Source organism: Talaromyces rugulosus, chromosome I (genome assembly GCF_013368755.1).
Source record: "Talaromyces rugulosus chromosome I, complete sequence".
NCBI lineage: Eukaryota > Fungi > Ascomycota > Eurotiomycetes > Eurotiales > Trichocomaceae > Talaromyces > Talaromyces rugulosus.
In genome coordinates this window covers 2,098,064-2,120,791 of record NC_049561.1, presented here as the reverse complement: position 1 = coordinate 2,120,791, position 22,728 = coordinate 2,098,064, and the positions used below count along the sequence as shown (strand labels likewise).

Genomic DNA, 22,728 nt, shown 5'->3' with positions numbered 1-22,728 from the left:
TTTCCTATAAATTTTAGAGCAGTCTATATCACAGAACTATATAATGTTTTTATTTGGTGGGTGCAACTCCATTTTTCTTTTCCAAGTTCTGCAGTGACGGTCACCTATCTTTCTTGCACACCATAACTGATAACGGCAATCGGCTGTACCAGTTTTCACCATACCTTCAACACCTCGCAATTCCATCAGCTCACCCCGAAATAACAATGATTTTTATAACAAGACCCCGTCAATACACTATTAACCATGCCACAATAATCGACCCTGCGAAATTTATAGGAAGAAATTCCCTGTGGCCAACTTTTTGCATTACCCATCTCTGATGGCATTGCTTTTCCCGGATAGACCATAATAGATAGACCCGTATTTTTATTTTTATTTTTTATAATTGGCTCTTGTACTTGACCAATTCAATATATATTTTCATCTCTAATTTGTTCGCTATTATCAAGCAAGTGCCAAGACATATCAAGGAAACGGCCCAAGCCACTCTTGGCCGCCTCAGCCACGCAGCATTCATTATCCTCAACTCCACCGCCACCAATCGAGATCAACTCCTGTTACGCGATTCTAGGCAGCATTATTGTTTTTGTTCTATTTTCGCGACACCGATGCTCTAGACTTGTATCTCGCATCTTGAATACAAACACAGTGTTTTTCCTTCGCATATTACTTTCGTTTAGCATTGACTTTGCATTTGCGGCGTTGTTTTCGTGGTGATGGCCCGGCTGCCCTCCAAACTCCCGGTGTTCTCCAAGAAGAACCTTTCGGCTCGCGTGGTCGTTTCGTATGTCGGCCCTCGACTTGTCATTTTGTCGATACTGACTAATTTGCAGATATATTTTTGACTATGTTATCATCATGTAAGTGTCGAAAAAGACCTACACCAAACAGGCAGAGGAGGAGGAGGCTAACAACTGCAGTGCCTTTGCCATTGGATTCTATATCCTAGACCGAATCGAGCCCTACCACCAGCATTTTTCGTTGGACAACAAAAGCCTGCAGTACCCGTATGCCGAACATGAACGCGTCACGATCCAAGAAGCACTCATGATCTCGATCCTCTCCCCCATCGCCATTATCGTCGTGTACACGCTGTTGATCGACGGACTCTTTTCACACCATAAATCGCCCTCCGACCACACAAAGCGACGCAAGCTGACGGGGCCCTACCGACTGAAAGATCGCCTGTGGGAGCTGAATTGTGGAATACTGGGCCTGCTGCTTTCGCAAGGTCTGGCTTTTATAATCACGCAAACGCTGAAAAATGCCTGCGGGAAACCTCGTCCGGACCTGATCGATCGCTGCCAGCCCGATGTTGGAAGCCAGGACTTGCCGGTCTTTGGTCTCTCTAATTCGACCATCTGCCATGGTGATCCGGCCTTGATCAAGGATGGATTCCGCTCTTGGCCGTCTGGTCATAGTAGCTGTAAGTTTTATTGGCTTTTTTTATAAAATAAAAAAAACACAAAAAAAGAAACTGACACGCCTTTAGCCTCCTTTGCTGGTTTATTCTACATCTCGTTATACCTCGGCGGCAAAATGCACGTCATGGACAGTCGCGGTGAGGTTTGGAAGACAATAATCGTCATGATCCCTACTCTCGGGGCCGCCCTGATCGCCGTCAGCCGCATCATGGACGCTCGACACCACCCGTTCGATGTCATCACCGGCTCTTTACTTGGAGTCGCCATGGCGTGGGCGTCGTACCGGCAGTATTTCCCCCCGCTATCCGAACCATGGAAGAAAGGGCGGGCATACCCGATCCGAAGCTGGGGCACCGAGCCAACCCGCCACGTTCCCCTGGTGCCGGACGAGGACGACGACGCCGTGCCTTTGCGCAATACGGATGAAGAGCAGTTGAACGATCGTCAACCACGGATGATGGAGCAGGGCGTCGTTTCTATTGACCCTAGCACACACGCGGCGGCGGCACCGGTCAGCGTGTATAACCGCCGGCGGGACCGCGATACATACTCGTCCTCGTCGAGCGAGGAGGACCATGAGGGATTTGAGATGACAGCGTCTCAGTATGGGCGACGACCAGCCGAGGTGGACTCCTCGTATCAGCCTTATGACACTGGCTATCACTCTGCTGCCAGACCTACCAGTCCGCCGGCTGTGCACAGCGGTCAAGTCAGGCACTTGGCCGGGGAGCTATGATGAATGATTTTGTTTATACTGTTTAGATAATAAGGAGGCTCGTGTAGAAACCCAAATCTGTCACACAGACTACTACTTTACTATCATACTACTCTGCGGTTACACCGGAAGGGAACAAGAAACCAGCGCAGGCTAGCCCAGCCTAGACAAATGGGAGATAAACACCCTGCCTCGTGGCCTGCGCCTTATAGACGCACAGAGACAAGGCTACTGGACAATCTCACGGACTAATTATCCGACGAGTACATCGATCCTTGCGCTAGGCTGCTGGTTGCTTATGGATACCAATTAGGGCGCTCTTCTGACGTGCATAGGCTGGGTCTACCGTCCCCCCCGCCATCGCATTAATTTAACTGTCGGCTTTTCCCAGCCTCCCCGGTGAGACACTTGCGACTTTTCTTCACCTATAACAAACAACACATCTCTTCCTATCTCCTCGTTGCGATCTTCATTTTGAATATACACATTTTATCTTGTTTGGGTACTAACTGCCCTGTTATGCGCTGTCCTGCCAAACCAGCTGCGACTCTGTGTTTGTTGCTCTAGTTCGCCCCATAGTAACGGGTTGCTAGCCACGCTGTGAGCCCCCGCAAACGCAATACATACATACAGAGGCCTCCGTGCACTGCAACTCGCATAACAAGCGCAAGCCCTTTTGATCATTTATTAAGAGAAAAAAGACACAGTCAAGATGCTCGGCAGTGTCCTGTTCATCTTCTGGCGGCTGGTGGAAATCACCTTTTTGATTCCCATCGTCGGCATGCTGGTGAGTGCTCTATCTATCTACTAGATAGAACCATAAGAAGAAATACTGACCAACCAACCAACCAACAGGCATACTTTGTCCATGGCTTCCTCGACAACAACCAGCTCACCCCGCCGTACATCCTGGTACTCTTCATCGTCAGCACCATCGCCGTCTTCTGGTGCGCCGACACCGTGATCCGCTTCGGCAGCACCAAGCGCTCTGGAGGCTTCGTCGCGCTGATGGACCTGTGCTTCTTTGGCGCATTCATCGCCGCCGTGTACCAGCTACGCTTCATCGCCGATGCCGACTGCAGCAGCTGGGACGTGGACAGCGTGACGGTCTCGCTGGGTCCCTTTGGGTCGATAGACTACAACGGCAGACGCCTCGATGTGAACAAGACGTGTGCGATGCTCAAGGCTTCGTTTGCCATTGGCATTATGCAGATTCTGTTCTTCTTCCTTACCGCCATCTTTGCCGTGTTCATTTTCCATCATCATCGTGGCGATACGGTTGTCAAGGAGACGGTGGTGCGTCGACGCAGCCATAGCAGTCGTCGTGGCCATCACCACAGCGGTCGTCGCAGCTCGTCGAGTCGGCGACACTATGTGGTTTGATCTGAAACCATGCCAAGGGAAAAAAAATTATTATGAAGGAAAGGTCCAAAAAAAAAAGGTTAAAAAAGAAGGAAAACATTTAGGAATGTTCTGGATCATGAGCAATGAATCATTGATGTACTTTATGCGATGACAACGTGTGTTTGTTTATTGCGCACCCTGTAATTAGTTAGATGAATACTACGAATTAACATGTTTTAATACTTTCATATATAGACAACGTACTGTGCCCCAAAATAAATAGAAAATTAAAAAAAAAAAAAAATAGATCGACATCCCCGCACGGCGATCTCCGCTTGCTGCTGTCGGCGGCCGCCTGCGATAGGGCGTCGCGGATGTATCTCGCCACTGCCATCACTTCGCTCTTTGATATCATAATACTACAACAGCATTATAATCACCAGATGACATGTCCTTGATGCTCTGTCTACAGATCCATCTCTCCAACTGCGGCAGCCAGTCTTCGATCGCCCAGACTCTTACAAATACTGCTTGAACAGCAACCGGCGTGCTCCGTCGCCAGTTACGCTCACGATACATGCGGGGAAATCTCACGTCATTTAACATTCACGACCTCGATATTCATGTTCGAAATTATCTCCTTGCTCTTGCTATTATACTTAACGAATTCTACGACTCAAAGAACCTATCCCTTGATTGAACGCCGACCGTCGCCACCACCTCCAATGACCACCGCGCCACCTTATCAACGTCCGTATCCTCAACAACACCAACATGGCCGATCCCACCGCTAGGCCTTTGGCAAACATGTATCCTGAAGCTTTGGATCAGCTTCGGGATCGAGAATACCCGTTGCTCAAAGGTACACATTCCCTTTTCGCTTGCTGAAATTGATGTACAATCTAACTCGCCACCAGACACCACCTATCTGGACCATGCCGGGAGCACACTATACGCAAAATCACTGATCGAGTCATACTGCCACGATCTAACCTCCAATATATTTGGCAATCCGCATTCTGCATCAGCCTCCTCGCAGCTGACAACAGGCCGCGTGGATGATATCAGGTTACGCGTGCTTCGTTTCTTCAACGCCGATCCGGATGTCTACGATCTCGTTTTTGTGGCCAACACGACCGCGGGTATCAAACTAGTCGCAGACACCCTGCGAGACTATAAAAGTGAGGGTAATCAAAAGGGCTTTTGGTATGGCTATCATGTCGACTCGCATACTAGCCTGGTCGGCGTGCGCGAGGTGGCCGACCAGGGCCACCGATGTTTCGAGTCGGATCGCGAAGTGCAGCAGTGGATTGACGAGGACCAGTGTGGTTCAGAAGATGACAACAATACGACACGGCTATTCGCATACCCTGCGCAGTCAAATATGAACGGTCGACGTCTGCCGCTCCAATGGTGCAGCCAGATCCGGAACTCTAGAGGCCGAAACACCTTCACTCTCCTCGATGTCGCAAGCTTCGTCACAACCACACCGCTAGACCTCAGTGATCCTCTAGTTTCCCCAGACTTTGCGGTGCTCAGCTTCTACAAAATCTTTGGCTTTCCCGACCTCGGTGCGCTGATTGTCCGCAAAGATGTGGGCCATATCTTCCAACACCGGCGGTACTTTGGCGGCGGAACTGCCGACATGGTCATCGCACATGGCGGTGCCCAATGGCATGCAAAGAAGCAGGCTTCTATACATGATCGGCTCGAGGATGGCACCCTTCCATTTCACAATATCATAGCACTGGACTCGGCGTTGAACGTGCACAAAAGACTATACGGCTCTATAGAAAATGTCTCGGCTCATACATCTCTTCTAACTTGGCAATTGTTTCATCGGCTCTCTTCTCTCAAACATGCAAACGGCTCGCCCGTATGCCATTTTTATACCTCGCCTGGTTGTTTGTACGGAGACACAACTACTCAGGGTCCAATCATTGCTTTGAATCTTCTCGACAGCAGTGGCAAATGGATCGGCAAGTCCGAAGTCGAGAAGCTCGCCTCTATCAAGGGTGTTCACATCCGGTCTGGAACCCTCTGCAACCCGGGCGGCGCAGCCAGTTTACTCGGTTTGAGCAATGAAGATATGGAAGTAAATTATAGAGCCGGCCAACGCTGCGGCGACGAAAACGACGTGATGCGCGGCAAACCAACGGGAGCACTCCGACTGAGTCTCGGGGCCATGAGCAGCTCGCATGATATCGATGTTTTTGTTTCCTTTGTGCAAGAGTTTTACGTCGACTTGGGTCTACGATCAACCGCTGTTTCGCCAACTAGTACACAAATTGACTCTCCGGTTGATAACAGGTTCTACGTTGAAACCCTATGCGTCTACCCGATCAAAAGCTGTTCTGGATTTAAAGTCCCGCCTGGAGTAGCCTGGCAAGTGAACCAAAAGGGGCTGGCCTGGGATCGTGAATGGTGCATCGTCCACCAGGGCACCGGCGCTGCACTCAGCCAGAAACGATACCCCCGAATGGCTCTGATAAAACCACACATGGATTTTGCAAACGGGGTTCTCCGCATTACTACTGCTGCTTCTTCTTCCTCTACCGATGGACCGAGTCTAGACATCCCACTCTCCAGACACAACGATCCGCAACTCGTCGCAGCAGGTAGCTGGCAAGAGTTCAAACGCAAGTCATCGCGAGTCTGTGGCGACCAGCTCATGATGCAGGTGTACTCGTCACGAGAAGTATCTGCTTTTTTCTCGGATTTTCTTGCTGTTCCTTGCACTCTGGCGCGATCTCCTGCGTATAATAATAATAATAACAACAACAACAACAACAACAACAACAGTCTGCGGCATGGGGCAAAGCCCACGACAACAAAATCAACGTCGGTGAATCGAGACCTCATGCCTGGCTCTTTTCCAGCTGATTTTGGACAAATCCTTCCTTCTCCTCCACATAAAGATTCTGCCCAGAATCAAAGCCTGTCCAACGACAGTCCTATTCTTTTAGTTTCTCGGTCGTCGGTAAACAGGCTCAACGAGCAGATCAAAGCAAACTCCAAACCGTCAAATACGACTATTTCTACTACTACCACGACTACAAACAAGGCCGTCGCAGCCGATGTGTTTCGAGCAAACATTGTTGTGGCCGAGAACCTCTCTTCCCCATTACAACAACCACTACCACCAGCATACTCCGAGCACAGCACCCTTCTCAACAGCAGCGGCGATTCGTCTCGGCCGTCGATATTAAACTCTGAACAGCCATATATTGAAGACACATGGTCATCATTCACCATCGGGCCAGCCAATATATCATTTGATATATTCGGATCCTGTCAGCGATGTCAGATGGTATGTGTCGATCAGATGACTGCTGAAAAGCGTGAGGAGCCCTTTTCGACGCTGGCAAAGACCAGGCGGATTGGCGGGAGAGTGCTGTTTGGGCGACATGCTGGGTTGTCCTTCTTGGAAGGTGATGACGATGGTGGTGGTGGTGGTCAAGTGGTGAGGGTGGGAGACGCGGTTGTCCCGTCTTATGAGTGAAATATACTAGATTAACGTTTTTAAGCATTGCATAGTAAGGTGTATCTACGTGAGGTATATATTCAAATTTATCAATTGATCAATCCGTTCCTAATAGATTTATACATATAATAATACAACCAAGGACATTGAGGGCAGTTCCTTTTCTTAGCCCAGATCCCATCAATTAATCTTTGCGACACAAAAACGATAATTCGCCGACAAGTATGCTGGACAAATGAGACCAAAAAAAATTGTTTCGAGTAGACTACCGCTTGGGCCACTTCTTCCATCCTCGTCCATGTCCTCTCTGTAGGGATAGTTAGCTTGGGGACACTAAAAAAGAAAATTTTAAACAAACTCACCTGCTTCCATAATCTGATCAGTTCCGGCATCTCCATCATGGCCTTCCTCCTGTCCTCGAGCTTGGTCTCCATCAGCCGTTCCCACTTGTGACCCTTGACCTTTTGGCCAATACCAGTACCCTTGATAGCGAGACCACGCTCCATACGACGCGTTTCCTTGAAAATGGTCGACTTGCGGCCAATGGGCAACAGTTCTTCGACGCCGTGTTTCTTGGCCATCTTCACCAGGTCGGCCTGTCTGCGCAGACTATACTTAGGAGACCACCATTTTCCGGTTTTGAGGTTTTTCACCGGGAGGAATGGGTTGGGATATTCTTTGGACGTTTGGAGGAGCGCTTTGGATGGGGACCATAGTGTTGGGTCTGGTTTTTTGGAGCCCTTGGCGTCGCGGTTGGGGGTGTATGGGGATGGTAGTTTGTCGAGCACTGCTGTTGTGGTTGTTGTTTCGGTCGTTTCGGTTGCTTCTGCGGCTTCTGATCCTGCTTCGACTACTTTTTCTGCCTCTGATTCAATGACGACCTCTGTTGCCGATACTGTGGCTTCCACAGCTTCTGCTACTTCTGCTCCTGTTACTTCTACCTTTGCCTCTGCCTCTGCCTCTGCTTCTCCTGCAGCTGGTTCCACTGGTTCTGTCATGGCAGGCGGCAGGGTCATCAAACTCGGCCTAGCAGCTCCCGAATAATGCTCTGGCGGGTATTTGGCGAGGAAATTGAGGAGTTGCTGAGGCAGCGTAGACACAATACCGAGGTCGCTTGTGCTGACCAGGTTTTGCGCGGGCGTCTTTAACGTCGTCTTCGTTGGTTTTGGTTTTGGTTTTGTTGTTGTCGTTGTTGTGATGAGCCTCTTGCCTCTTGCCAGTTTGGCGGCCCCTGTAGCGACCAACCTGGCTGTTGACCGGATTGCAAGTGTGGCCGACATCTTGCCAGGTCACGAGAAAGTAATTGATGACTCTCCCTGTCTGTTTGTGTCTATCTGCGACGAGCGTGTGTGGGCAATTGGCGTGAGTGATTGATTGGTGGTGCCCCCAAAAAAAAAACACTGCTATCGTTGAAACTCGTGAGCACAAAATAAATTGCATCAAGCCCGGGCGGGTTCTCGACGCTAAGCCAAATTCGGCGATTTAGCGCCGGAACAAGGCTGGGAAAACCGCGATTCCGCTCTTCCAACCTTGAACCTTCTCTCCAGCTTCGACTTTCTTCCTTGTCAATCTCCAATTCCACACAATCCTACCTCGCATCATCGAACAGTCAACATCCTTCTTGATCACTTTGTCTTGTATTACGCTTCATTTGTTGTTTTCTGTGTCGGCGCCGAGCACCCCGCGACCATGGCCGACTACTCTTTCGGCGGCAATGAGGAGGAGAACGCGGAGTTGAGAAAACTCGAGATTGAACTCGTAAGTGGTTTCTATCTCCGTCGATGCAAAAATGTACCCAGTATTTCTAACGAAGGTGACAAACTACAGGCTGAAGATCCAGATAATTTTGAGACGTGGGAGAAGTTGGTTCGCGGCGCTGAGGCGCTGGAAGGCGGAATCAATCGCAATTCAAACCCTCAGGCTATCACAACAGTTCGAAATGGATACGACCGCTTCCTTGCAAAGTTTCCGTTGTTGTTTGGGTACTGGAAAAAATATGCCGACCTTGAATTCTCCATTGCTGGCACGGAGGCTGCAGAGATGGTACGTCCCTTTTTTTTAGGGTCTTGTCTCAAAGGTGCTTGTTATTAACCTCATTATAGGTCTACGAACGTGGTATCGCCAGCATACCCACCTCGGTCGATTTGTGGGCCAACTACTGCGCCTTCAAAGTAGAGACCAACCATGACTCGGACGTCATCAGAGAGTAAGTAGACTGGACTATTTCCCTTCTCCCCCCTTGACCCTCACCGACGCAGCGCCGTTCTTCTTTCTTCGGGGACTCGGATTTGCCAGTTACTCAGGCCTGTGATTGTTTGAAATGAAATGGAGTTCTTTTGATGCTGGGTGAGATCGCTCGCCTGCCACCTGAGATTACTTCTCACCCATTAATTTTCAGGCGCGCGCGCTCATTTTCTCTCTTATCTCTTCCCCCTTTGGAGCATCTCACCACCAGCTATCCAGAAACACCAGCTTGCCCCTTGTCATATCGAAGCTTCATAAACTCAAAAGACATCAGAAGGACCCTCAAGTCTTATCGCATTTGGGGACCCAAAATTCATGACAACAAGTTCTCATGTTTGCCAACTATCCAATCCCCCCTCCTGATCTCCTCCTACTCTCCTGCATGATTAGAATTGACGGCTAATATTTCTCGAATTAGGCTTTTTGAAAGAGGAGCAAACTGCGTTGGACTGGACTTCTTGGCTCACCCCTTCTGGGACAAGTATGTCGAGTTCGAAGAGCGACTTGAGGCCTTTGACAAGATTTTCGGCATTCTTGGACGGGTTATTCACATCCCAATGCATCAATATGCTCGCTACTTCGAGCGGTTTCGTCAACTGGCACAGAACCGTCCTGTGAACGAGTTGGCCCCACCAGAGACTTTGTCCGAGTTCAGAGCCGAAGTTGAGTCTGCTCAACTTCCTCCAGGGTCCAAATCTGAAGCGGAGACTGAGCGTGATCTTCGAATGCGCCTGGATACATACCATCTGGAGGTTTTCTCCAAGACACAGGCCGAAACCACTAAGCGCTGGACTTATGAGTCTGAAATCAAACGCCCGTACTTCCACGTGACAGAGTTGGATGAAGGGCAACTTGCCAATTGGAGGCGCTACCTCGATTTTGAAGAATCAGAGGGCTCCTATAGCCGCATCACCTTTTTATACGAACGATGCCTTGTCACATGTGCCCACTACGATGAATTCTGGCTACGCTATGCCAGGTGGATGTCCGCACAGGCTGAAAAGGAGGAAGAGGTCCGAAACATCTATCAACGAGCAAGCACTGTTTTCGTTCCAATTGCACACCCCACTGTGCGCTTACATTATGCCTACTTTGAAGAGATGACTGACCGCGTTGATATTGCCAAAGACATCCACTATGCAATTCTTTTCGCGCTTCCCAACCACGTGGATACCATTGTCTCTCTGGCCAATATTTCTCGTCGCCACGGCACAGTTGACGACGCTATCCAAGTCTACAAGAGCTATATAGAGTCTCCTGAGTGTGACGTGGCCACCAAGTCAGCTCTCGTGGCCGAATGGGCTACTCTGCTTTGGCGGGTCCAAGGATCTCCGACCGAAGCGAGAACTGTGTTTGAGAATAACCAGCAGCAGTATCTGGACAGCCCTGCGTTCTGGACCCGGTACCTGCTTTTCGAGCTTGAGCAGCCCACAAGCCCAGACACCGAATCCACTCAATACGAGAGGATCAAGGGCGTGGTCGATGGCATCCAAAACAAGAGCAACCTGCCTTCAGAAATAGTCAAGGACCTCGTGCAGAGCTATATGATCTATCTCCTTGAGCGAGGAACAAAGAGCGCAGCCAAGGAATACATAACCTTGGACCGTGAAGTGCATGGCCCCCCTTCTGTTTCGCCCACAAACAAGGCGAAAGAGTCAGGTAAAGCCGCTGAGGTCATTCCTCAACTGCCTCCAGTCCCAGATCCAGCTGCGGCCGCCTACGCTTACTATCAGCAGCAACAACTAGCAGCTTCAGAAGGAGCGGTAAGTTTTTACTTTATATCCTAAAAGATTTGGCTTTGCATACTAATTGTGACACAGGCTCAACCTGCTCAATATTGATTGTCCCCAATCCCTCCCTTTTTTTGTGCTTTTAACTAATGTCTATCGGCGGCTGTTTCTTTTTTCTTCCATCATAGAACATTGCAGTACGAAACTAAATGGTTTGTATTTTTTTTTATCTCTTTTTACACCCCCCGAGCTGTGTCTTGGAACATGATTCATTTTCGTGGAGTAAACTGCGCAGCCTGGTCAGACTGTCAGTTTCTGTCGTTAATAGTTAATTTTCTCAATCGATTTTGTATTAAAGTTTGAAGGTGATCCGGTAAACTGCGCTTGGTAAAATAATGAACCGACTGACTTCATAATAAGTATTCGATATTCAATATTGCATGTAGATCACGTGATGATGGCTGCATATCGGGTCCGCTGGGGCTCCCGTATAAATTCAATGGCCAAGCCCAAAGCTTGATTCTCAATCTTTGCGTCTCACTTAAAGAGTACTCATCACACACGAGGTCACATCATGGACGGCGTTTCTATCAACGGCCAGGAGCCTCCTCCTGCTCCCCTAGCAGATGCGCCCCCTCCGCCACCGCCGATGGAGTTGGACGGTGTTGCTCCTCCGCCTCCAGCAGATATAGAGCCGCCTCCGCCACCTGGAGAGGCATACCCTCCTCCTCCCCCGCCTACGCCCGCGAGTAGCAGTGATGGTGTCGTCAAAAAGAATAAATCCGGCTGGGGTTCCTCGGGCAAAGCTGCTGCTGCAAAACCGCTGAGTGTGGAAGAGTTGCTGCGGAAGAAGAGAGAGGCCGATGCGGCTGCTTCAAAGGTGAGCTTCCCCTCTTCTTTTACAGGCTGTGTCTTTTTTTTTTTTTTGAGTGCTAACATATTATCTATTTTGTATAGCCCAAGTTTCTTTCGAGAGCGGAACGTGAGCGCCTCGCATTAGAGAAACGCACCAAAGAGGTCGAAGCGGAGCGACGCGCGAAAATCGAGCAGAGTCGACCGACGAACGGCCAAAATACCTCGAATACAGGAAATGGAGTTTCGAAAAATGGCGATTCTGCTTCTAGATCTATTCCAACCGGACCCCGAGCTTTGCGCACTGGTGATAATATCCCGACGGGACCTGCTGCTATGCGAAATGGACAGTCGAACAACAACAATAGAGACTACGATATGTCGCCGCCGCCGCCGCCGAAACGCATTGCCTTTGGGAAAAATGACTCGAAAGGGAAAAAGCCCGCGATTTCAGAAGAAGAGGCAGAGAATGCGTTGATTCGACAACGGTATATGGGCGCAGACCAAACATCGAACTTCTCGGCGAAGAAGAAACGCAAGCGCACTACGGAGAGGAAATTCAATTTTGAATGGAATGCAGAGGAGGATACGAGCGGCGACTATAATCCTTTGTATCAGCACAAGGCAGAGGCCAATTTCTTTGGGCGGGGTCGTCTTGCTGGCTTTGGAGAAGATGCTGTGGATAGCGCTACGAAGAACTATGTCAAGGCCATTGAAATTCGCGACCAAGAAGCTGGCTCGGCTCGCGCTAGGGAGATATTGGAGATGGAGCGGCGGCGAAAGGAAGAGAGCAGTCGGGGTGCTATCGACAAGCACTGGAGCGAGAAACGCCTCGACCAGATGCGCGAACGAGACTGGCGAATCTTCAAAGAAGACTTCAACATCAGTACGAAGGGTGGAAGCATACCGAATCCGATGCGCTCATGGGACGAGTCCAATTTACCTTCACGCTTGCGGGATATCATCAGCCAAGTCGGTTATACTGACCCAAGCCCCATCCAGCGCGCAGCCATTCCGATTGCACTGCAGTCACGCGACCTCATCGGTGTGGCTGTGACGGGTTCAGGTAAGACGGCGGCTTTCTTGCTCCCGTTGCTGGTTTATATTGCTGAGTTGCCCCGGCTTGATGAGTTTGAATGGCGGAAGAACGATGGCCCATATGCGATCATCCTAGCACCAACCCGTGAATTGGCACAGCAGATCGAAATTGAAGCCAAGAAATTCTCCAAGCAACTCAACTTCAACGTTGTCAGTATCGTCGGTGGTCACTCGCTGGAAGAACAGGCGTACAGTATACGGGATGGCGCCGAGATTATCATCGCGACGCCCGGTCGTTTGGTCGACTGTCTGGAACGACGGATGCTGGTGCTGTCACAATGCTGTTACGTTATTATGGACGAAGCAGATCGAATGATTGATCTTGGCTTCGAGGAACCCGTCAACAAGATCCTCGATGCTCTGCCGGTGACTAACGAAAAGCCCGATACGGAAGAGGCAGAGAACGCGCAGGCCATGAGCCAGCATATCAGTGGAAGAGACAACCGGTACCGCCAGACGATGATGTACACGGCCACGATGCCGTCGGCCGTTGAACGGATCGCACGGAAATACCTACGGCGGCCTGCGATTGTCACGATCGGCAACGTTGGCGAAGCCGTGGACACAGTCGAGCAACGGGTCGAATTTGTCTCGGGCGAGGACAAAAAGAAGAAGCGCCTTGGCGATATCCTCATGTCCGGGCAATTCAAGCCGCCCATCATTGTTTTTGTCAACATCAAGCGAAACTGTGACGCTGTCGCCAAGGATATCAAACACCTGGGCTTCACGTCAGTCACGCTGCACGGTAGCAAGACGCAGGACCAGCGTGAGGCGGCCCTGGCGTCGGTGCGCAATGGCAGCACGGACGTCTTGGTTGCGACCGATTTGGCTGGCCGTGGTATCGATGTGCCGGATGTTAGTTTGGTGGTCAACTTCAACATGGCGAACAATATCGAAAGCTACACGCATCGTATCGGTCGTACCGGTCGTGCTGGCAAGAGTGGTGTCGCCATTACCTTCCTGGGTAATGAAGATACCGATGTGATGTATGTTCTTCTTCTTCTTCTTCTTTCGTTTATAGCTCTATTGCTGACATGTCTTTTTCACAGGTACGATCTGAAGCAGATGCTCGCCAAGTCTTCCATTTCTCGAGTGCCCGAAGAACTACGCAAGCACGAAGCGGCACAGTCCAAGCCGGCTCAGAGAGGCGGGGGCTCCCGGCCAAAGAACGAGGAGTCTAGCGGTTTTGGAGGCAAGGGGGGTTGGTGATTTACTGCTGATGTATACCATATTATACATTGATGTACTCGACTGTAGAATATATACACACTAACACGCAACGATTACTAAAAGAAGCGTTGTTTCCACTATACTCAGTAAACATACTTCAGTCACCAGATATTAACTGTATCATCCATAAATATTAAATAATAAAACAATAATATGCCCATTTCTTACTCCGACTTGTCCCAGTAAGCTTCTATTTCGGGTTAGACCGTGGTTCGGTGTTTTTAATAGGTGACTTCCTATTGGTTTGAAGGATATAGAGTGGGTCTGATGGCCGATGAGCCTCGGCTATAAAAGTATAGACAAAGAGAGCGCAGAATGAGAGATCACAGCAATATGCGTGGGGAATATAGAGTAAACAGCATTTCACAGGCGGTTATGCCTGGAGAATTTGGCTGATGAGCAAGTAACAAGAATAAAATAAACAAAAAAGCCCAAAAAAACCCGGAGAAGCGACGGGTGGAACGCGGAGGAGCGCCAGGGCTGCTTAGCAAGACTCGGGGATCCAGAACCACAACTGCCTCTCCAATGGGCGCCCGGCCATTGGTCACACGGTCTTCGACGGGTTTCTTCCTAACAATCTTCCCTGACGATCTTTCTTCTCACTCTCCCCCCCCTTCATCCAACTCCTTCATTCTCCTTCACTCTCTTTTAGTCTTGTCACTCGAAATCCATCGTCACAATGGCCGCTGCAGCCCGCTCTGCCACCCGGGCCTTTGCCCGCTCCAACCTCCGCCCTGTTGCTCGCAGCTCCCGCTTCGCGCTCCCCATCCAGACTGCCCGCGCCTCTGGTCGCCGAGGATACTCGTCCGAGGCCAATGCGCCCAAGTCCAACAGCGCCCTGTTCATCGGCATTGGTCTCGCTGCCGCCGGTGGTGCTGGCTACTACTTCTACAGCAACGGCGACGCAAAGGCCTCGGCCACGTTCGTCCCCACCCAGGACGACTACCAGAAGGTCTACAACGAGATTGCCCGTCTCTTGGTCGAGAAGGACGACTACGATGATGGCAGCTACGGCCCGGTGCGTTCATATTCGGACAAGACCAGTGATGGAAACACAGATTGCTAACAGCTAGGAATAGGTCCTCGTTCGATTGGCATGGCACGCCAGCGGCACCTACGACAAGGAAACCGGCACTGGTGGCAGCAATGGCGCCACCATGCGATTTGCCCCCGAGTCGGACCACGGTGCCAATGCTGGCTTGAAGCTTGCTCGCGACTTCCTCGAGCCAGTCAAGCGTACGTTTTATATCCCTTTGTCTGTCATGTCACATTTCATACTCACTAGTGGTAGAAAAATTCCCCTGGATCACCTACTCTGACCTCTGGACCCTGGCCGGTGTCACGGCAATCCAGGAACTGCAGGGACCTGCCATCCCCTGGAGACCTGGCCGCCAGGACCGTGACGTCGCCGCCTGCACCCCAGACGGCCGTCTCCCCGACGCTTCCAAGGACCAAAAGCACATCCGCGCCATCTTTGGACGCATGGGCTTCGACGACCGTGAGATGGTTGCCCTGTCCGGTGCCCACTCGCTCGGCCGCGCCCACACCGACCGATCTGGCTACGACGGCCCTTGGGACTTTAGCCCTACTGTCTTCACCAACGAGTTCTTCCGCCTCTTGGTTGAGGAGAAGTGGGCCTGGAAGAAGTGGAACGGCCCCGACCAATTCACCGACAAGACTACCAAGACCTTGATGATGCTGCCCACCGATCTCGCCCTGGTCAAGGACAAGGAGTTCAAGAAGCACGTTGAACGCTACGCCAAGGACAGCGAGGTCTTCTTCAAGGAATTCTCCGATGCCTTTGTCAAGCTGCTCGAGCTCGGTGTGCCCTTCACCTCGGAGGAGCGCTACACCTTGAAGACCAGCTCGTAAACTGGGCACTCTCTTCTTCAGTTGTTTTGATTGTTTGGACTGTCAGTGTTTTGAAGTGTTTTGAGGCTTTGTCTATATATATCCGTTGTATGTACGCTTCGACCGGGGGTGTGTTCCCTTGGGTTTAGAGTTAGAGTTAGATTTAGATGTGACTATTTCGTGGCTAGGATATTGATGCGGTGTGATGCGCATTAGTATTCTGCGAAATATCGTGTACGAAATAGATGTTGATCTATCTTATTATTTATTATTTTCAATCCGTTTATTTTCTTGTACCTGGATTACATGATAGTACGCGGGCCGTTGTCCCCGCTTGGTTCGTGCTTCTCCGCATACAAACTTTTTTTCCCTCTCGCCAACATCGTGCAAATCACGAACTGGACAAGCTACAACAAGCTACAACTTTTAAACATGAGGTGACACAAATTTAAAATCGCTATCCCCACTAACCCGTTATACGGCCTATCGCAAGCCAGTGCGGCCCACTGCTGTTGCGCCCCATGCAGAAGAGGGGAAAATGACGTCCCATCCAAACATCTACAAAATCCTCGGCATCCCTTTCAGCGACACAGCCCCCATTCTCTCAAAACAGCAGATTAAAAACGCATATCACAAGGCTCTCCTCAAACACCATCCGGACAAAGCCACAAACATTCCCTTTCCGAAGTCGAAGGGGACGGGTTCGTCTTCTGTTGCTGCCGGGGATGGCACGTACACGATCGACGAGATAACGAATGCGTACAAGATCCTTGCAGACCCGGAGCTACGCGCAGAATATGATCGAGAACTGCGCTTGCAACGGAAGAACCAGGCTGCTGCTGACGATGACGGATTGGATGTGTTTCGTACGGGACTCGAAGTGGTGGATTTGGAGGAATTGGATTGCTCGGACGGCCTATCCGAGTCTATGAACGGGACCACCACAAAGAATCATGAAAATAATGATGACGAAGAAGAAGAAGGTCACATGTTGTACTGGTTTCGGGGATGCAGGTGCGGTGACCAAAAGGGGTTTATTGTGACCGAGGACGAGCTGGAGGCGGAGGCACAGCATGGGGAGATTGTTGTTGGCTGTCGCGGGTGCAGTCTCTGGATCAAGGTGCTCTTTGCCGTGGCGGAGGAGGAGTGATTTTTTCCCTCCTGACAACAACAACAACAACAACAACAACAACAACAACCGTTCCCGCTTTTCAACTGTCCTCAGCTGTCTTCACTTATGTTGACCGCTGCATCAAAAGATACCGACGGCCCCCTGGGCAGCCAATCTATCCAGGCGACGCCAATCGAAAACAGCGAAAACCGAATTCGCAACTACTCCTCCTATCTTCAGGGGAGATTACAAAACTGCCTCGCGAGAGACGACTACTTTCTAGGCTAGATCGGGACCGGTTATGATTCCGGACCATCTTCCACTTCATCTTCATTCAACCCTACCGCTCGCCTATTCGGCTCCCCGGTGACTCGTCAACTGACCGCCTTTCTTTTTGTCTTTACCTTGAGACAACCAGGACCATGTGAGTCATACTATAGCACGAGGCAACCAGCTACCACGACCGACTTCTTTATTCACACCTTTCCTCCTCCACTGACACTCCTTCTACCACCGCTGAGGCCGTTTGTTTATAACCCTGCGAGAGGTACGTTAAACCCCTTCTCCTACAATCTCTCATCCTATAGCCTACAGACAATATCTGATATCATCATGGACGCCAGATCCAAGGCAAATCTTAAACGGGAGTGTCGCCGACGCGGCCTATCTACCTCTGGCGAGAAGACTGATCTCGTGCAACGCTTGCGGGAACCCAGCCCTTTGAAAATCTCGGCTACCACCCTTCCCAGCAAGAAGGAATACGATATCGACTGTGTAGTGGCCGTCTCCATCCCCTACGACACCCCTTCTGCCATGATTTCAACGGCACGGACACAACTGGCGATCGCCGCACAGCGTGACCCACTTGAAGAGGAAGAAAGGGCGGGGAAAACAGTCATCGCCAATCCTCGTGGTGGGTCATTTCTTGCTCATATGGCTGCGGAGGTCGCCGCGCTTAGACAAGATCATCTTACCCTACAACAACGCCATCTTACCTTGCAATATGCATTTCAATCCAAGCACAAGGAACTCGAGCTCACTGCTGTTGGCTTCCGAGATTTCCGCCACCGGTTTATAAGTGTCTACAAGAGAGACATTTTGGGTGAAGCGGATGGAAATGATCAAACGTACATTCGGTCTGGGAATACTGTCGTTCATAGTGGCAACTGCAAACGAGACGCAGAACTCTACAGCGGCCCCAAACCCCGCAGCGATCATTCAGTCTTCGAGAAACTGTACGGTGTACGCCCAGAAACTGCTGCCAATATTGGTAAGGAAGCGTTGTCTTTTTATCTGTTGATAACCATCTAATTTCTATTTATATAGATGATTTTTCAACAATCTGTTTACTGGACAAACATGCCACCATAGTTGCAAATCCCCAATACAGAACCACGCCGACCTTCGATAATCAATTCAAAAAATTTATTACTGCGCTCTCTGAACGTGGATTTCCCAATGAGTTCCTAGAAACTAGGGATGTATTAACAGATGCATATTGGGCGCTTTCCCGAGAGGCGGCAGAGATTATGGGGAGGTGAATTCTGGGATGCTGTCTTCACACACATATGTATCAACAGCAATAAACTAGTGTATTCAATACATAACCTAACAAATATATATTTAGAATTTAAATATTCAAAAAAAAAAATCCGCAAGCAAACATGTCAAATGCAGGTCACCGACTAGCGCGGCGAGGGTCTTAATAATCAACCCCTCGAGAGTCACCAGCAGCAGCTCTCGAACGGTCCCAGTACCACCACGCCCATACACCATGTCGCTTGTCCACATCTCGTCGAAAGAGCAGTTTAGCTCTCTGCTCACAAGCTCGACTATTGTCGTGGCTGACTGTGAGTTTCCTTTGCTTTTCCTTTGGTTCTGTTGTTTTGGGGTTGGATGATGACGTCGCTGCAAACCCCGCGCTGCACAACAACAAAAACACACCGCCGCTGACAACGATGCTTCAGTTTACGCAGATTGGTGTGGGCCATGTAAAGCCATCGCGCCCATGTACGAGCAGCTGGCGAACCAGCTGTCTCGCCCGAATCAGATTACGTTCACCAAGGTCGATGTCGACTCCCAGCAGGACATCGCAAAGGCCTACGGCGTGACAGCGTGTGTTCTTACGGAAATACCTTGATACCTGTGGGCGTATGTTAAATTGTTAATATCTTTTTTTTTTAGGATGCCCACGTTCATCATGTTCAAACGCGGCCGCGTCGTCTCGACCATTCGCGGTGCCGATCCCAAAAAACTGTCCGAAGCCGTCCAGAAGCTCGCCACCGAGGCCAACAACATGGAAAGCGAAGGAGGTGAGGAGTCAGCCAGTGCAGGAGCGGCTGGCGACTGGTTTGGAGCTTCTCTGCCTAGAAACTACGGCGACATCACCGATCAGGTGTCGGTCAAGGATCTGGATCTGCTGAACCGCGCCAGCGAGCGAGGCAGCGCGAGGGTACTGTTCAACCAGTCCAAGCCTTCTTCTCTGGGAGGTGGAAAGGGGAAAGAAAAGTCGAGTCAGGAAGCCGACTGGGTCGAGAGCGACACGGACGAGCAGCTGATGTTGTATATTCCCTTCAACTCGACACTGAAAATCCACAGTTTGCACATCACATCGCTGCCGCCGAGCACGCCGGACGAGGGCGAGGACGAAGACGAGCTGCCGATGCGGCCCCGGACATTGCGTTTGTTTATCAACCGGGCGACGATCTTGGGCTTTGAGGACGCAGAGGACAACGAGCCTGTCCAGGTAGCGACAATCGCGCCCGAGGACTGGGACAGCAAGACGGGCACGGCCAAGGTGGACTTGCGATTTGTCAAGTTCCAAAAAGTCACGTCTCTTATTGTGTTCTTTGTCGATGGTGACGGCGAGCGCGAGAAGATCCGCGTTGATCGTATCAGGGTGATTGGCGAGGCCGGTGAGAAGAGGGATCTTGGGAAGCTGGAAAAAATTGGCGATGAGGCTGGAGAATAGCCCACAAAATTATTGAAGAATTAGACGTGGAAGCTCTACAATTATTACGCAGTACACTAGATCAGACACAAAAATCTAGAATTAACGAGTGATTCATATTTGTTCAACTAGCGATAACATATATTTTTAAACAAAAATATATAAAAAAAAAGATGGAATGTCCGATCCCAAACCAAATGGCCACCAGAAATAGAGACTCTCACGACCAATAAAGTAAGGACCAGTATGCAATTATTTTTTTTCTGTGACGCAACTGACACCTTGGTAACAATACTAAGAGACTTGTCAAGGCAACACGGGTTATAAATTTTCGAGTTGCGCCGCCGCACGAAGAAAAAAAGAAGAAGAAAAATTCACAAAGAAGCGAGCGGCGCGGATGGTTTTAATAGAGGCGGCGGGGGAACTGTTTTTCCGGGTGGATCGGTGGATACCAAAACAATCATTAGTTGCTTAGAAGGAATATTATCTTTTAAAAACTCATCTTTCTTATAAATTTAAAAACTAAATATATTACTGTAATCTTGTTATAAAGGTTAAAAATATATTTAAGCTATATATTATTTGATTGGTTTTTATTAGATATTAAGAATATTGACTCTACCCACAATAATTGCCATCCAATTTCCCTGTTCATGGTCTAAAAACTAAATGAATGAAAACACTTTCACGCATAGAGCGTGCAAATCAATGGAGAAGTGTGTGCGGCTCTTTACTAGTTTGAGTACATGTCGAAATCCATCATCGACCATGTACATGTCCTTCTCGTATACCTAGTCTCTCACCGAGACTTTTCATAAAAGTGGTTTGTCATGTGTGAGATTAGGACGAGAAGTCAAGTCTCAATCAAAAGGGTTGATTTTGCATTTTGCTCCCATGTAGTAGCGGTGGCCAGACTTTCAAGCGGCCATAAATATTGACAGTGGGATAGCGAGAGATGATATCGATAAAATAGAATATCTTTGTTTAAAAAAAAGTCTAAGTACAAGTTCTGCATTTCAAGTTTCATTAGAATAAAACTTATCCTCTAGCCATAATCACAATGAAGACTTAAGGCTAGACGTAGCCTTTTAGAATTGCACTCTCTGCTCTAGACGGGTATTAGACTGAGGATTGTAGTAGAAAGGTCTGCCAAACTTACGACAAAATTGAAGAACCGCTCGCTCCGAGGACGGTGTTTTGTGACAAGGCCACGAACTGGATGTCAAAAATACCACTGTCGTCCTCCCTGATTCTCCCAACGCTGCACGCGAATCCTCTTTCGGACTCCCTATCCAGGCGAGGCTGCGGTCGATCGACCTCGTCCAAAACGATAATAGCACGTTTTGGAGCAGAAGGACACCCTAGGGTTTGAACTTCCGGAATATACTCTTTCAAAGCATCACGCACTTCGCTAACGGTTGGCGGGGGTCGTTTTGCGAATCGTAACGACACACACACCGTATGGCCGTCAATAACGGGCACACGGTTACAGGCAACAGACACGCGGAGAGGTTGATCGATGAACCCAGTCTGGTCCGCCGTCAAGCTGCCCAAAATCTTGCGAGCTTCGGCGGAAATCTTGGGTTCCTCGCCTGGGATGTATGGAACGATATTGTCAAAGATATCCATGCCTGGTGTGGTTAGCTCTGTGAATGTGTACAGACTATACCGGCCCCTGGTGCTTGACATGGGCAAAAGACTTGATCACTTACTGCTGACGCCAGGATAGCCTGCTCCTGATATAGCCTGCATAGTCACCATGCTTACTTGTTCGATAGCCCCAAACTTTTGAATAAGTGCTGCAGCTGGGATGACGAGGCCGATAACCGCACAATTTGAATTGCATATAAGAAGGCCTTTATCTAGTTGATAGTGGCGACGCTGTGCTGGGATTGACTCGATGTGTCCCGGGTTGACAATCGGAACAATCAGGGGAACCTGAGGTGCCAATCGGTAGTTTTTGGCATTTGAAAAAACAGCAAAATTTGCCTTGAGAAAGGCCATTTCGACATCGCCAGCCACATCAGAATCAAGGCCTGAGAAGATGATATCACAATCTGGATATTCGGCGGGTACGCAGCGTCGCACAACCAGATTCGCGGCGTTTGCGGGCACTGGGGAGGACTGCTTCCAACGCACGGCATCGGTGTATTTTTTGCCAGCTGATTTCTCGGATGCTCCTACAGCTACCAGTTCCAGTAGCGGATGTTCATTGAGCAGAAGAATGAAGCGTGTCCCCACGGTTCCAGTCGCTCCTAAGACTCCTGGGAAATGTTAGCCATCCACGTCTTTCATAATGGCCAGTAGAATGAGCTTTGTACCGCATCGCTTTTTTGAAGACATGACTGTGTTGTCTCTGTTATGTGACTCAGAGTTTTTTTTTTTTGGTTGAGAGAAACTGGGACTTTCCATACGCCGATTGCGGGGTTACCCTACAGGCACTAATCCCAAATGGGCGGTGAGATTATATAAGCACGCAACGTTTCCAAGGTACATGTCAAGTGTAGGGTGGCTGTAAATTACAAATCTGTAAATATCGGTAATTCTTGTACTCTGACGGTAAAAATTTTTCCCGTTAATCACTATCGTTGTTAATGAGACGATGCAACGACGGGCATGTGACAACGTTACGTCATCATCATCGTCCCGCATTCGGAGGGTTATCCTTCGTCTCCCGTACTTTGCCTCCTCT

At 49.6% G+C, this 22,728-nt stretch overlaps 11 protein-coding genes across 11 annotated transcripts; 9 read left to right on the top strand and 2 right to left on the bottom strand.

Moving 5' to 3' along the window:
* Positions 1-719: 719 nt before the first annotated feature.
* Positions 720-2,163, top strand: TRUGW13939_00717 (uncharacterized protein; the record flags this gene model as incomplete). Its single annotated transcript, XM_035483924.1, has 4 exons — positions 720-787; positions 837-863; positions 924-1,429; positions 1,496-2,163. 4 exons carry the CDS (start codon positions 720-722, stop codon positions 2,161-2,163), a joined length of 1,269 nt encoding a protein of 422 aa, XP_035339817.1.
* A 691-nt stretch (positions 2,164-2,854) lies between these two features.
* TRUGW13939_00716 (uncharacterized protein) lies at positions 2,855-3,525 on the top strand (the record flags this gene model as incomplete). Its single annotated transcript, XM_035483923.1, has 2 exons — positions 2,855-2,929; positions 2,998-3,525. 2 exons carry the CDS (start codon positions 2,855-2,857, stop codon positions 3,523-3,525), a joined length of 603 nt encoding a protein of 200 aa, XP_035339816.1.
* Positions 3,526-4,260: 735 nt separating this feature from the next.
* Positions 4,261-6,988, top strand: TRUGW13939_00715 (uncharacterized protein; the record flags this gene model as incomplete). Its single annotated transcript, XM_035483922.1, has 2 exons — positions 4,261-4,348; positions 4,404-6,988. 2 exons carry the CDS (start codon positions 4,261-4,263, stop codon positions 6,986-6,988), a joined length of 2,673 nt encoding a protein of 890 aa, XP_035339815.1.
* Positions 6,989-7,235: 247 nt separating this feature from the next.
* Positions 7,236-8,250, bottom strand: TRUGW13939_00714 (uncharacterized protein; the record flags this gene model as incomplete). Its single annotated transcript, XM_035483921.1, has 2 exons — positions 7,236-7,277; positions 7,333-8,250. 2 exons carry the CDS (start codon positions 8,248-8,250, stop codon positions 7,236-7,238), a joined length of 960 nt encoding a protein of 319 aa, XP_035339814.1.
* A 409-nt stretch (positions 8,251-8,659) lies between these two features.
* Positions 8,660-11,055, top strand: TRUGW13939_00713 (uncharacterized protein; the record flags this gene model as incomplete). The annotated part of the gene is made up of 5 exons (XM_035483920.1): positions 8,660-8,728; positions 8,798-9,013; positions 9,073-9,176; positions 9,633-10,977; positions 11,035-11,055. The coding sequence occupies 5 exons, from the start codon at positions 8,660-8,662 to the stop codon at positions 11,053-11,055; spliced, it is 1,755 nt and encodes a 584-aa protein (XP_035339813.1).
* Positions 11,056-11,518: 463 nt separating this feature from the next.
* Positions 11,519-14,103, top strand: TRUGW13939_00712 (uncharacterized protein; the record flags this gene model as incomplete). The annotated part of the gene is made up of 3 exons (XM_035483919.1): positions 11,519-11,824; positions 11,902-13,880; positions 13,944-14,103. 3 exons carry the CDS (start codon positions 11,519-11,521, stop codon positions 14,101-14,103), a joined length of 2,445 nt encoding a protein of 814 aa, XP_035339812.1.
* A 700-nt stretch (positions 14,104-14,803) lies between these two features.
* On the top strand, positions 14,804-15,996 carry TRUGW13939_00711 (uncharacterized protein; the record flags this gene model as incomplete). The annotated part of the gene is made up of 3 exons (XM_035483918.1): positions 14,804-15,142; positions 15,204-15,360; positions 15,416-15,996. The coding sequence occupies 3 exons, from the start codon at positions 14,804-14,806 to the stop codon at positions 15,994-15,996; spliced, it is 1,077 nt and encodes a 358-aa protein (XP_035339811.1).
* Positions 15,997-16,513: 517 nt separating this feature from the next.
* Positions 16,514-17,125, top strand: TRUGW13939_00710 (uncharacterized protein; the record flags this gene model as incomplete). The annotated part of the gene is made up of 1 exon (XM_035483917.1): positions 16,514-17,125. The coding sequence occupies one exon, from the start codon at positions 16,514-16,516 to the stop codon at positions 17,123-17,125; it is 612 nt and encodes a 203-aa protein (XP_035339810.1).
* A 573-nt stretch (positions 17,126-17,698) lies between these two features.
* TRUGW13939_00709 (uncharacterized protein) lies at positions 17,699-18,627 on the top strand (the record flags this gene model as incomplete). Its single annotated transcript, XM_035483916.1, has 2 exons — positions 17,699-18,356; positions 18,413-18,627. The coding sequence occupies 2 exons, from the start codon at positions 17,699-17,701 to the stop codon at positions 18,625-18,627; spliced, it is 873 nt and encodes a 290-aa protein (XP_035339809.1).
* Positions 18,628-18,860: 233 nt separating this feature from the next.
* On the top strand, positions 18,861-20,057 carry TRUGW13939_00708 (uncharacterized protein; the record flags this gene model as incomplete). The annotated part of the gene is made up of 3 exons (XM_035483915.1): positions 18,861-18,936; positions 19,054-19,201; positions 19,271-20,057. The coding sequence occupies 3 exons, from the start codon at positions 18,861-18,863 to the stop codon at positions 20,055-20,057; spliced, it is 1,011 nt and encodes a 336-aa protein (XP_035339808.1).
* A 1,053-nt stretch (positions 20,058-21,110) lies between these two features.
* Positions 21,111-22,379, bottom strand: TRUGW13939_00707 (uncharacterized protein; the record flags this gene model as incomplete). The annotated part of the gene is made up of 4 exons (XM_035483914.1): positions 21,111-21,144; positions 21,196-21,667; positions 21,749-22,300; positions 22,358-22,379. The coding sequence occupies 4 exons, from the start codon at positions 22,377-22,379 to the stop codon at positions 21,111-21,113; spliced, it is 1,080 nt and encodes a 359-aa protein (XP_035339807.1).
* Positions 22,380-22,728: the final 349 nt, after the last annotated feature.